Below are 14,088 nucleotides of genomic sequence, written 5' to 3' on the forward strand. Positions count from 1 at the left end.
ACAGCAAGTTCACTTAGTTTGACTTGTGTCACTAAATTTTTAGTTTTCAGTATAACAGTTTGACATTATTTTTTAATGTCCACTCTTTTCAGTCTAGAACTGAATTGTTTATTCAGTGACTTTTCGATTGCATCTTCTTGTGTTCGTTCCATATTAAAGAGGCACGCGTTTTTTCTTTGTATTCTATTATCCAAATATGTGCACTTAAGGATTCGTATCAAAAACTCAAGTTCATGCGTATATGCGTATATAAGTTATAAATATTGAACCTGTGTGACAAGTAAATACATCGTATTGAAAATGGTTTGCTCAATATGATAAAAGCAAAAGTAAAGTTTTCAGATTTTCTTTAATACACAAAAAACATTATAATATTCTTTCTTCTGACTGTGACAATGGCAGTGAGCAATACGATATATGTTTAATGATGAATAATCAAGTCTAATACTGTTTAATTCTTTAACATAATTTAGATAGAATAGAAAATGAAACAGAGAATATGAGAGACAACAATCCGACCAAAGAGCAGAAAACAGCCTTTGTCCGCCAATGGGTCTTCGACGCCACGGGAAAATCCCGCGCTCGGAGGCTGTTTCAGCTGACCCCTAAGCAACTAAACAATAATGTATACTATTTCAGACTCTATCAACATACACTTTTGGGTACATAAGTCCTTGGCTTCCCTTAACAATATTATCTATGTAACAATCTGCTCTATCATCCTCTCAGCTATATGCTGTATGATATTATACTGGTGTGAAATACCCCCGCTAATCTTTCCATTTGATTGGTTACCTTGTCAGGATTCTTAGCCCACATACCCAGTGAACAAAAACGAAGATAAGAATAGTTCCATGGCGTTGTTATTAAGATGTTCACACATTGTTTCGGGGTTAAACAAACTTGGCGACTGAGCAGTAGACTCGTCATGGCGTCGTTATTTAGAGATGTTCAACACATTGTTTCGGGTAAGGACAAACTTGACCATTGAGCAGTAGGACGAACTCGCCATTGTGTTATTATTGAGTTATTCAACTCATTGTTTCGCGTTAGGGCAAACTTGACCACTGAGTAGTAGGACGAACTCGCCATGGCGTTATTATTAAGATGTTCGACACATTGTTTCGGGTAAGGACACACTTGACCACTGAGCAGTAGGACGAACTCGCCATGGCGTTTTTATTAAGATGTTCGACACATTCTTTCGGGTTAGGGCAAACTTGACCACTGCGCAGTAGGACGAACTCGCCATGGCGTTATTATTAAGATGTTCGACACATTGTTTCGGGTAAGGACACACTTGACCACAGAGCAGTAGGATGAACTCGCCATGGCGTTATTATTAAGATGTTCGACACATTGTTTCGGGTAAGGACACACTTGACCACTGAGCAGTAGGACGTACTCGCCATGGCGTTATTATTAAGATGTTCGACACATTCTTTCGGGTTAGGGCAAACTTGACCACTGAGCAGTAGGACGAACTCACCATGGCGTTATTATTAAGATGTTCGACACATTGTTTCGGGTAAGGACACACTTGACCACTGAACAGTAGGATGAACTCGCCATGGCGTTATTATTAAGATGTTCGACACATTGTTTCGGGTAAGGACACACTTGACCACTGAGCAGTAGGACGTACTCGCCATTGTGTTATTATTAAGTTGTTCGACTCATTGTTTCGGGTTTAGACAAACTTGACCACTGAGAAGTAGGACGAACTCGCCATGGTGTTATTAATAAGTTGTTCGACACACTGTTTCGGGTAAGGACAACATTGACCACTGAGCAGTAGGACGAACTCGCCATTGCGTTATGATTGAATTGTTTGACACATTGTTTCGGGTTAGGACAACATTGACCACTGAGTAGTAGGGTGAACGTGCCATTGCGTTATGATTGAGTTGTTGACACATAGTTGCGGGTTAGGATGGTGATGTGCTAATGACTCTGTTGTATTGATGTGGTGCTTGTGTCAACAGAAGATAAACGTCTCTGTTCATTTCGCTAAATGAGCCTCTTCGAATGTTAACTGGGGTCGATGACGTCAGAGTTGAGCGGCGACGCTCTGATTCATATGTTGTAATATACGTAGATTCTGCTCTTGGACGTTTGACAGGGGGATCACACAAACAATGATAACAAAATATACAACACGTATCTTTCTCTATGTCAAAGGTAGGTCTCTGTGGAATAACGTCGGGTTCGTTTTGTTTAATACGACACAACATTTTAAAGCCTGTTATCACTTTCCATAGCAATTCTCTCCGCAATAAAATATAAACCCACGGGTCTAGAATTTGATTGAGTGACGCGAATCTAATCATGATTAAATCCAATCGAACATTTCGTGGCAACAGTTCTGTCTGGTTTATAATGACTCGTGCCTGAAAGTATAAATAATTAAGATTACAATAAAAAGTCATAAACATTTGATATTTTTTTGTGCAATTAAATCGTTATAAACTTGATCAAACGTGGAATAAATTGTATGGCAATCCTCAGTTTGAAACCCTCTTGAGATAGGAAACTGTTTGTAAACAGTGTTTGGTATTTAAACAGAAACCGTGATTTTACTTTAATTTTATGGGAATTCTATATAATCTCCGCGATTTTATTTTTGGATACTGGGGCGATTAAGAGCAAAATATATGAAACAATCGCGACTGACTGTTCATTAAATGGTATCGACCAATGAGATACTCGGGACTGATTGTTTTCTAACAGTGGTATCGACCAATGAGATACTCGGGACTGATTGTCTACTAGCAGTGGTATCGACCAATGAGATTTTCGGGACTGATTGTCTTCTAACAGTGGTATCGACCAATGAGATTCTCGGGACTGTTTGTTTACAGTGGTATCGACCAATAAGATTTTCGGGACTGACTGTCTACTAGCAGTGGTATCGACCAATGATATTCTCGCGACTGATGATCTTCTATCAGTGGCATCGACCAATAATATTCTCGGGACTGTTTGTCTACTAGAAGTGGTATCGAGCATTGAGATCCCTCAGTTTTATATGTCAATATTTGCAAAGAAAAATGCCCCCGTTCAAGCTTTGAAAGTGGACCGAACGGACAAAAAGACGAAAAGACGGAGAGACAGAAAAGTGGAAAGACGGAAGGACAGAAAGATGCAAAATCGGAAGGACGGACGGTCAAGAGTAACACTTAATGCATCTGTCGCCTACAGTGTGAGCATAAAAACGTCTCATGTTATCGTTCATTTACTTATTTTATGAATTACCCACTTAAACAGAAAACATTGTACAACGATATAAGTATGGTTGCAGATTACATAGTTTACATGAATAAGTAAACATATCAAAGTCTCAAACACAACTTATCTTCCGTAATTGGACTTACACATGCTCGTCTGTGTGTTTTAAATGTTTAATGAGATATATTATCAATTGATCTTTAAGAAAAGAACTACGTTTTCTGTGCGAGTTTATTGTTTATTTTAAATGTTTTTTTTTATAGTAACAGATACGAAATTGCTAAAAATATGTGAAGTGAAAAATGTAAAGGGGGTTTTAAAATCTCGTGACAAAACATCGTTGTCTACTCGTGATTAGCTGCAAGTATATCATGTGAAATAAGAATAAATATAATTGAAAAAACTTGATATGACCTCAAAAAGATTTTCTGTTTAACAGAATAGCGATCAATGACACATAGTTACAAGAAGGACACGTTATTGTGTAAATCTTCATAAAAGTTACAAGAAGGACAAGTTATTGTGTAAATCTTCATAAAAGTCATCAAATTCACAGGTTGAAGAAATTCGGGGAATCTTATCTTAAAGTTACACTAGTACGTTAAGTTATATAACATTGTTATTTGTTTTGGAGTATATTTTTGGATCCGTTGTAAATTAGAATGAGACAGCATATCCTAAATTATTTTAAATTTCGGTCACTTTTCTTTATCATGTAACAAAGAACAAATTAAGATTAAAACGTAGAACAAATTAGATATACTATTGTGGTATGTTCGTCTGTGGTAATTTTCATTATAAATGTAAAATTAAGAAGATGGAATATGATTGCTCACAAGACAACTCTCCACTAAGCTTCAACTGATGTAAAAATTAGCAATTACTGCACGTTTATTGCTCGTATAAAAAGGTCAATAAGATTGCAAATTTTAATCAAATCATAATTAACATGGAGGTTGCCAGAAGCACGTTTCTTTTAAAAACAAGAATGAACAGACGTACTCGAGCCAAAAGATTAGAAATTTAAATTAAAGGGAGATAATTACGTAAAAATTCAACATCTCTGGTCATAAATGTAAGGAATTTATATTGGAGAAATGTGGTGCTCACTGAATAATCCGAGTAGCAGGTTATTTAAAAGTGTGCACCACATTTCTATGTTATTTCAAATAGACAGAAAAAATATTAGTCATTCGTTAAAGTTTAAATTAAAAATTCCATTTTTATGGAGTAAAAAATGGGAAAAAAAAACGTTGATGACATCACGGTCACATCGTAAAATTATGTCAATGAGCTGATAGACAAACAACTTTTAGCTAATCAGAAAACGTGTTACATTCAAAATTTAATGATATGACATTAACTTTTTTGTTGTTAAGGATTATGTACCCTTGTGTTGATTCAATTCTAAACATATGGAAATTTTATAGAAAATCCACAGCCTTTCCCCTAATGTACTCTCATATTTGGCAATTCGATGCTTGATAGAGGATTATTGCATGCATTGCTAGCAATGATTTTCTTAAAACATGTTTATAAATTTAGATATTGGTTAAAACAAATATAAATATGGACCAATTCAGGTACACTTTCTAGGGTCATAGAAAAACAAGTGAGTAATCTATCATCTATCGGTTTAAAATTTTATGACAAAAATCTCAAGATTAAAGTCTGTGGATTTTCTACAAACATCTAAATTTTATTTTTATTAAATTCTATTTTTCTACTAATTTAAACTATAAATAATAATGCTTTGCACGACATGGTCCATCTTTATTATTCATTATCTTCGGCTGTTTGAAAATTCCGTAATTGACAGGCCACAGAAGGGGTCATAAACCTTAATAAACGTGTGTCTATATTACATTAAATTCTTTTATAGAAATCGTGCTGTTCTGTCGGGATTAAGTTCACACATGCAAACAACATCATGAAGTGTAAGAAGATATGATATTGTGCAATGTTGTACAAAATTATATTATAGAAAATACAATAATAAAAGAGACATATAGGTCTTAGTTTCAAACTGAAAATAGGCGGCTTGATTATTAATCCCTTCTAACCCAGACACAATGGTTTAATTATAGCAATATTATAACCGTTTTCGATATGTCAGTTTAATCGTGATAAAAATACCCTTTAGTGAGCTAGATCACACATATAACGCCCCTATGCATAGTAACATGGTATAATTCTTCAAAACCCCCTTCCCAAGAAAATAGTATTCAATTTCAGATTATCGGAATCGGCCCATTTTTTGTTGAATGGAAGCCTCCATTCATATTTTAAAAACATCTGCAAATGGAACGGCCTTATCATAGCAATAATATAGTGAAAACGGACAACTAAAGACACGAACTGCCGAATAGACCCACCAGAACACTGTACGAAGCTGGGACATGTAAAGATTTCATGAGATATACATTTTGTTTTACAAATTTCGGCAAGAGCAATCATACTTTCACAATGAATGCATGTATTGATGACGAAATTAGGTAAACGTTGTGAGCCCATGATATTAATAACATTTTAAATCGTAAATGTGTTTTCTTAACTTTTAGGAAGAAAATATATCATTATTATTTTCAATCACTCGAAAACTTACTTGTTGGAAGAAACAAACATGTTCTCTACATTGGAGCAAACGAAGCATCGGCTTAAAAGAAAGGAAAATTAACAATAGGAAAAGAAAGGAAAATTAACAACTGGAAAAGAAAGGAAAATTAACAATTGGAAAAGAAATTTCTGCATTCTTTTGATATAAAGAATACAAATGTTGATATCAAGGTAAAAACAGACAATGGTCAAGTATGATGCTAGGTTGGGAGTGCCTGTAAGGTTCATGTAGATAAATTTCGGGGAAAAAAATGTTTTCTTTTAAATTTTACGATAAAATAATGATATACTCTGAACTTCGTCCCCAAAAAGAAAGAAAAACTCCCGATAATCTCCATTTTAATATACAATGGAATACCTTTACAACGTTTGTTAATATTTTTTTCTTCTTCAAAATATCAATAACAAAAAAATGACATTGACACAACAAATGTGATACTTCAGAAATAATGCAGACTTAAAGCAGATGTATCGAATGACCTGAGGCATCAGATGGACATAATAGGATCAAAGAATGCTTCTTAAATCTCGTTCAATATCACGTTACAGTTTAAATGGACGAGAGTTTTAATCTTTAGAACATCTATTGTTGTTTCCTACATTGTTTTGTAGTAGGACATCTCTGTGCATATTTTATTATTGTATAGACGGAAAGATGTCCAACAGCAGACATGTGTGTGTCCACGTAAAGTCTTTTTTTTTGTTATGAGTATTTTAAAATATCGGAGTCCAAAATACCTCTACATTTTTTACAAAACTTCCTTTCAGTTGTCTCTTAATGACACTTGGTTAACCTTTGTGTCATTTATATGTTAATTAAGAAATTGTTTTTGTTCTAAGAGAGAGTAGATCGTCTCGTATTCAACATATAAATAGAGTACTAATTACTTCTTATTGGAAAACAATTACTACTGATGATTTTAGCTGTCAATGAGAGCAATAGTAATTCGGAGAATCCCTTACAACAATAGCATACGTTTTAGCAAATTGCGAAACGATATTGACAGTATTTGCCAAAAATAACAAAAAACGGTACAGGAGTGTGTATCGACACACAGAATATGCATAGATATAATAAAAAATGAAAAACTACTTAACTGGATTTTATCATGGAAAATAAATCGACATTTAGACAACTATACACTAAAGTATCAGTTTGCTATAGTTCATATTACGGCTTTCAACAATGAAGAAAACCCGTACCTTACAGTAACATATATTAATATATAAGAGGCCCTGACATGACTTGATAAGAAATGATTCAAATCAAATACAACGGTCTAAAATATGACAACACCATAAAGGAATGTGATAGACAACGACAACCATCGAATTACCGGCTCCTGGTGACATGTGATAGACAACGACAACCATCGAATTACCGGCTCCTGGTGACATGTGATAGACAACGACAACCATCGAATTACCGGCTCCTGGTGACATGTGATAGACAACGACAACCATCGAATTACCGGCTCCTGGTGACATGTGATAGACAACGACAACCATCGAATTACCGGCTCCTGGTGACATGTGATAGACAACGACAACCATCGAATTACCGGCTCCTGGTGACATGTGACAGACACATACAGAATGTGACGGAGCTAAATCTGATGCAATTTGTTTTCAAATCAGAAATATTTAAAGTAAATCATTCGTCTTTAGAAGTAAGCGATTATATGAAATTGTTGAAGGTACACTTAATTCAAGTATATATGTGTTGGATAATCATAATACAAATTGTTCCAAGCAGTGATCATAAGTCAACGTTTGAATCCCCCGATTTGTTGGTCAATTAATGGTTTTAGTTTTATGAGGACATTTAAATGGAACCCCCCTTTTATATGACTTGTATGTCTTGTGGCCTCTTTAAAAAAACACGTCTGTATCTGCGCCTGACTATTGAATAAAAGGCCCGGACCTTCAAAAATAGAATAGGGTTGTTTCAATGAAATATAAAAATAGAAAGGCTTTTGAAAACATATATTTCGGGAAAAATGCGGCTTCTAATCGGTAAAGTTTTACTTATTAAATTTGTAAAAGCCAAACTGGGCGTATCTGTTATAGGGAAAACGGTACTATTACATTTTCCCAGCATTAGGTTGGCCTTTTGTGTACCCAAGACAGGCGAAGGAAGTCAACTTAGGAGGGCTGTGATTGGATGTAAGAGTACAATATATTTTTTTAATGTATCTATGAATAACTGCAGCGTGTAAATTTACAATATAAATTTTAAAACCTATTGAAATATTTTCTAGAGAATTATTCGAAAAGGCTTCCAAAATTTCATAAATTTGGTGCAAAATGACGGTGGGCATGGATAACATATACAAGCTCCGTTGGAAATTGGTCATGATACTATTTGGCTTCAATTTTTAAAATAAAGTAATAAAGAACTACATCACACATAACTGTTTTATCCAGGTTTTTATTATAAAAAGTGGTAAATTTAGAAAATGTTACTATTGTCGCCTATGGCAGAATAAATAGTACCGTTTTCCCTATAGTAACTTGTATCTGAATAACTGTCTAGTAAAAACTTTGGACTATGTCGAATTCATTTGCTGGCCTTATCACGACAAAAAGATAAGATTAATGGCCTTCATACATAAACTGACTACAGAAAATCTTCTTGAACACTTGTTCGACGCAAAAGTTAGTGAATCATTTCATTCTGAATCATTGCATTCTCCCATACTATATGGAGCTTTTTTTTTATTATGTCTTTTTGCTTTGAACATGTGTTCATGAAGATTTGCTTGTATATTTTATATGAAGGCATTTCAAATTTTTTTGAAGTGATAACGCTATCACATGAATTTAAATTTAATAGTGTCCAAAAAACACAGATAATTATAATCAGTTAACATCGTTCCAACAAACAATATAAATATCATGTCCGAGCAAAATATCAATGAAATCCAGAGACGGCACAAAAACCACAAAAGAATGGTGAACATATAAAAAAGACGATGTGGTATGATGTCCAATGAGACACTATCCACAAAAGACCAAAATGACACAGACATTAACAACTATAGGTCACCGTACGGCCTTCAACAATGAGCAAAGCCCATACCGCATAGTCCGCTATAATAGGCCCCGATAAGACAATGTAAAACAATTCAAACGAGAAAACTAACGGCCTTATTTATGTAAAAAAATGAACGAAAAACATGGTCGTTTAAGAGAAATAAGTCACAAAAGGTCGACTAAAGTTTCCGTCATTGTTTCCGTCATTGTTTTCTTAATTACTTATTTGTATCTATCGTGTCTTGCTGATTTTTTTTTTTTTTTATATTTCTTAAGTTTCTTCTCTTATCTATTTTTATCTACTTACAATTTAGAAGAACAATTTGTAAATCTGGCAAATGTCATTTTGCTAATTTGATTTTATTTCTACATGAAAATGATCATGTTGGTTCTATACTTGTAAAAAAAACCAGCAAGTCAATGCTGAAGACTTTGTAAGGTGTGTCATTAAAAAGCAATATCAGAGACAAGTGCCAGTGGACTTACAACAGAGCTTACGATAAAAGTTGTCATAGATTTATTGTACATCTATGTTTATATACTTCCAATCATCTACACATTTGCCTGTACATAAAGATGAATGATATTGGACACCAGGTATGTATAACATCTGTTCAAATCGCTGAAAAAATCCCCTTCTAAATTATTGAAAACTATCGTTGTGCATTGACAATAATATCTTGGTGTAAATTACATACACAATTCGAGCTTATGTCCTCAGCGTGTATCTAATACAAAGATTTGGTATTATATTATGTAAGTCAGTCAACAATGTTGATGACAGTGTAATACGATATGTCATGGAATGCACATCATAGATATAAATCATATTTTACTTATGAATCTGATATTTAAAGGTAATAAACTTTCTTAAATTGTATGAGTATTTGTATGACTTGCAAATAGTCCTGACATTTAACATGCAATGAATTTAATAAACAACTGTCATAAAGTTTGAGGTTTAGCTAGCCATCATTGTCTTCATAAAACGCTTGTTTTAAGTCAGAAATTTGAAATTTCTATTCCGATCGTTCCGTTGATTGATATATTCAAGGTTTTAAGTTTTCTGAGGTTGTATGGTCTTTTTCCTATTTTAGTTGACCTTGAAGTGCGTTATTTTAGTTGACCTCGGAGTGTGGTATTCAAGTTGACCTAGGTGTGCGTTATTTGAGTTGACATTGGAGTACTGTATTTTAGTTGACCTAGAAGTGCAGTATTTTAGTACACCACGGAGTGCGATATTTTAGTTGACTACGGAGTGCGGTATTTTAGTTGACCACGGAGTGCGGTATTTAGTTGACCACGGAGTGTAATATTGGTGTTGACCTTGGAGTTGGTGCTGTATTTTAGTTGACGGTCCTGGTGTGCGGTTGTGTTATTATTTGTTAAAGTAGTCAATAGATAATGGATAATGCATATGATAATAACATACATTTTTTGATTGTGTACTTTTAAACAGGAAACTATAAAAAATGTAGTTAACAAACATGTTTCCCCTAACTAAATGTAGATTAACAATCCTTAAATTTAAAATTAATTTGTTTTTGTTTAATGTATGGCAAATAAAATAACAAAAACAAGAATAGACAGTAACATTACAGATACAAGTTCATTTAACTACAGACCTGGGAGAACATTACAGATACAAGTTCATTTAACTACAGACCTGGGAGAACATTACATATTTTTATGAATATTTATATAATTAAGAAATTTATCTTTTGTTTGATAATGAGTGATAGCAATACTTATATATAGCTTATATGTTGAAAAATCATTAAAAGTCGAGTCAATATAGTACAAGTAAGGGTATATTCAAAAGTACATATGTTAAGTAAAAACACATTTTCTTGAAATGTGAATACAAATCCCTTCTTCGTATACGTAGCGTAGCGTCTTGTATTACAAAAGATAAAAAAAAAAAACCATAAAGTTTCTTTACAAATACACTCGGTCGGGATAAAATACTGATCAGAAATTGCGGATTTTTCAAGATTTGTTTTAAAAGATATAGTCTCAGCTTTAACCAGCAGATTTGAAATGTTAGAAAAACAAACTCACAGCCAAAAATGCTTTAAAAACTGGACGTTCTACATTCTTGAATAAAATATAAATCTATATATTTTATGTAATGTTTTCTTTTACAACAACCAAGTGAATCTTGTCAGTGCCTAGATATAATTCAACTGTCTAAGTATGTGTGTGTCGGTCTTTTTAAGAAAAATTTGGTGTTTTTACTTTATAAATTGTGATTGTGTCCAAGACTAGTACTTTATTCTTTGTTCCAAAGGTATTAACATATAAACCAGAACATTTCTACAAATTAACTTTAGGGGTTAAATCAAAACTATGATAAATATTAAATATAAGAAGTGATTCCAAAATGATTCAAATGAGCGGTGATATCTGCTATTTAAACAATTAAGACACCAAGAAAAGTAGAATTATTCTATTTTCAAATAATAAGTAAAGTGTCTACAAAAATTACTATAATTATATATATATATATAAAGTTAACGTTAACTGACATACTCACCATGAGAGGCATATAACAAGTACTAAACACTATAGTAATTCCTACTAGTTGTACTAACATCTGACATTCGGTGAATCGTTTAGAGTAACTAAAATAGTTTCTTCTGCTATTTCCTGACAGTAGACATTGGCGACGTCGACTTTTTATAAGAGTATATATCACAGTTAAATTACAACATGCAGTCACAGAAATAATCACAGTTGCTAATATAGCAAATAAATAGTTGAATGCTTTGTCAACAGGTTCTTTTGTATAATAGTCGAAAAAACACCACGTCCTTGGGTACTGAAGCACTACATTGCCAAAACCCATAAACGGCAGAGCGGCCATGAAAGCTGCTAAGGTCCAACAAAATATTAAAATCACTGTAGCATGTTTTGTAGATTTCCTGGCATTGTATATAAGTGGGTGTTTTATACATACGACCCGTTCTATAGACATACTACATACAATCAACATTGTGGCATACCCTGCCATTATCATTACATATCCGAAATAATTACACATAGCTGTTCCGCCTATCCATTGGAAATTATTCACATATACAGCTATCACAACGGGTGATGTCAATGTTGTCCCTAATAAGTCTGTGACACATAGACCAGCTACCAATCTGTAAAATATAGTCCTTCTTTGTTCTGGTCCGGATCGAATTAAGACGATAAGCGCTAAAATATTTCCCAAAACCCCTGCCCCAAACATTATTCCTGAATTTATAACTGTATTATTTTTCTTTGAGGAAAAGTCTGATCCGTTTGTTATATTTGGTAGGAAAGCTGACGTCTGCGGACTTGCACTTGTATTCCCCATGATGATCTGTAGTGAATGATTATAACTACTATCGTTCACAGATGTGTAATGCATACCGTTAACAGGCATAATTTATTTAAATCACTTCAGTAGCTCCAATGGGAATATATTACCATCACTCTTGAGAGAAAGTGCCACCACTCTTTTCACCTGAAATTGTAATTAGAGTAAATGTTATGAAATATTCAGCTTATTATTTAATTATTGTCCAGATAATACATAATTCACCGGACACCAAGTCATTCCTATCAAATAGAATTCCAACTGAACTCCTGTAAATCTGACTTCTGTGGTCCGTAATCTATGGATTTGACCGAGGAAAATCATTATTTCGCTTCGTTAATCTGTGGTGACAATTTCACTGGTTAGCAATCAACACTTTACCTTAATTAACTAATAGATCAATACGGATTCTAATGAGGGGGAAATAATAATAAAAAATACCGTTTGGTAAACAATCATTATATAGTTCTATATTGATGACAGTTCTGGCAGTCTTTTGTTTAACATAAAACCCCAGTCATAATAGATTTGAGTGGCTATAGATAATCAATCAGATTAATAAGTGGTCATATAATCTATGTATTAAGAAAAAAAGTTCGGTTTATATATTAAAAGATTTTATATATTCGCAGACACAAAGCTATAATAAATGGATTAAGGTTACCTAAATGAATCAGGAGATTAATCTTAATCTTTATTTACAGTTAAAATGGTTAACAACCTTAACATATTTTATGCAGATCAGATCCCCGTGAATTTCTCAAAAATAAAAGTTACAACACCTCACCTAAAAAAGTAAAAAAAGATAACAATGTGACACTTGTCATAGTCAAATAAATATGTGTTAATTACAATAATGTACGTACTTTTTGTACACCTCTGATGTGCTTACTATCTATCATCGTTAAATACATTCATACAAATAAAAGTTTATAAATGTAGCTGGCGTACCGTGACATTTTATTTCCGTATTTTTAAAGTGTTGGGTTTTACCTTTTTTATTATTCAATTTCAGTAGATGTGACATAATGATATTTGACAAGACTTCCGTGTGACCATTATTTCGTTTGGTCTACTGCTAGCTGTCAACTAGGGAAAAAAGGGGGGGGGGGCTTCAAAAGAAAATAAATACTACTTTGATATGGATTCATGCGATTTGTCCAAATGATATTTAAATCCTGTAACATCTGCATACGAGATAAATACGACCTCAACAATGTTGACAAAACAATAACAAAATATTTTCTTAAAAAAAGTCGTATGGAAATTAATAAAAAGGTATAATCTTATAACCGTGGTCTTACCTCCTCATCAGGTAACATGTAAGGTGGTCCATTATGAAGGAAGTATTCACATTAAATAAATCTTTAAAAAAAATCTTTAAAGATATAATCGATTGGTTAACTAAATAAAAGAACAAGTGCCCGCTTGGTTACGTAATTGCCATAATAGTACACCAAGAATGTGAAGTTATTTGCTTTTTAAAAGTAAAGAAAATAGTAGTTAAAGCTCGTTACTCATTGTTACGGTCTCGGGGCACGTGGTAAAATATTTTACATACCATCAACTATTTATTTAACTACAGAAGCAGGTATCTTATGGTTTCATTGAATGAAAAATGTCATATTTTCATATACAAGTAATATCAATAAAGAGTATCAATATTGACAACCTTATTCACTAAATGCATATTTACCAGGTAATATACCGGCAATAACCAAGCACATGTCAACCTGCTTAAATCATAATCTATAGAATTAGTGTTACGTAAAGATTACCTCGCCCATTCTAAAATATTGCCTATACACTACAATCAGCATATTTTTTTTCAATAACAGATTTTTCCTGTTATATCGTTG

At 33.3% G+C, this 14,088-nt stretch overlaps 1 protein-coding gene across 2 annotated transcripts; it reads right to left on the reverse strand.

Moving 5' to 3' along the window:
- Positions 1-332: 332 nt before the first annotated feature.
- Positions 333-13,756, reverse strand: LOC139506033 (prostaglandin E2 receptor EP4 subtype-like). 2 transcript variants are annotated; one of them, XM_071295326.1, is made up of 3 exons: positions 13,534-13,756; positions 11,417-12,376; positions 333-2,390 (listed from the first exon to the last, which is right to left on the reverse strand). In XM_071295326.1, exons 2-3 carry the CDS (start codon positions 12,293-12,295, stop codon positions 1,929-1,931), a joined length of 1,341 nt encoding a protein of 446 aa, XP_071151427.1. In that variant the 5' UTR covers positions 12,296-12,376; positions 13,534-13,756; the 3' UTR covers positions 333-1,928. The 2 variants fall into 2 exon arrangements, with proteins under 2 accessions (XP_071151427.1, XP_071151434.1); XM_071295333.1 differs by lacking the exon at positions 13,534-13,756 and adding an exon at positions 13,096-13,205.
- Between the last annotated feature and the right edge of the window lie 332 nt (positions 13,757-14,088).

Source organism: Mytilus edulis, chromosome 1 (genome assembly GCF_963676685.1).
Source record: "Mytilus edulis chromosome 1, xbMytEdul2.2, whole genome shotgun sequence".
Taxonomy (NCBI): Eukaryota; Metazoa; Mollusca; class Bivalvia; order Mytilida; family Mytilidae; genus Mytilus; species Mytilus edulis.

Bases quoted from the DNA above. Each gene is read 5' to 3' on its own strand.
- LOC139506033 (XM_071295326.1), bottom strand. From the start codon at position 12,295: ATGCCTGTTAACGGTATGCATTACACATCTGTGAACGATAGTAGTTAT. The intron at 2,391-11,416 runs GTGAGTATGTCA...TTATACTTTCAG, and splicing joins CTTGTTATATGCCTCTCATG to GCACGAGTCATTATAAACCA.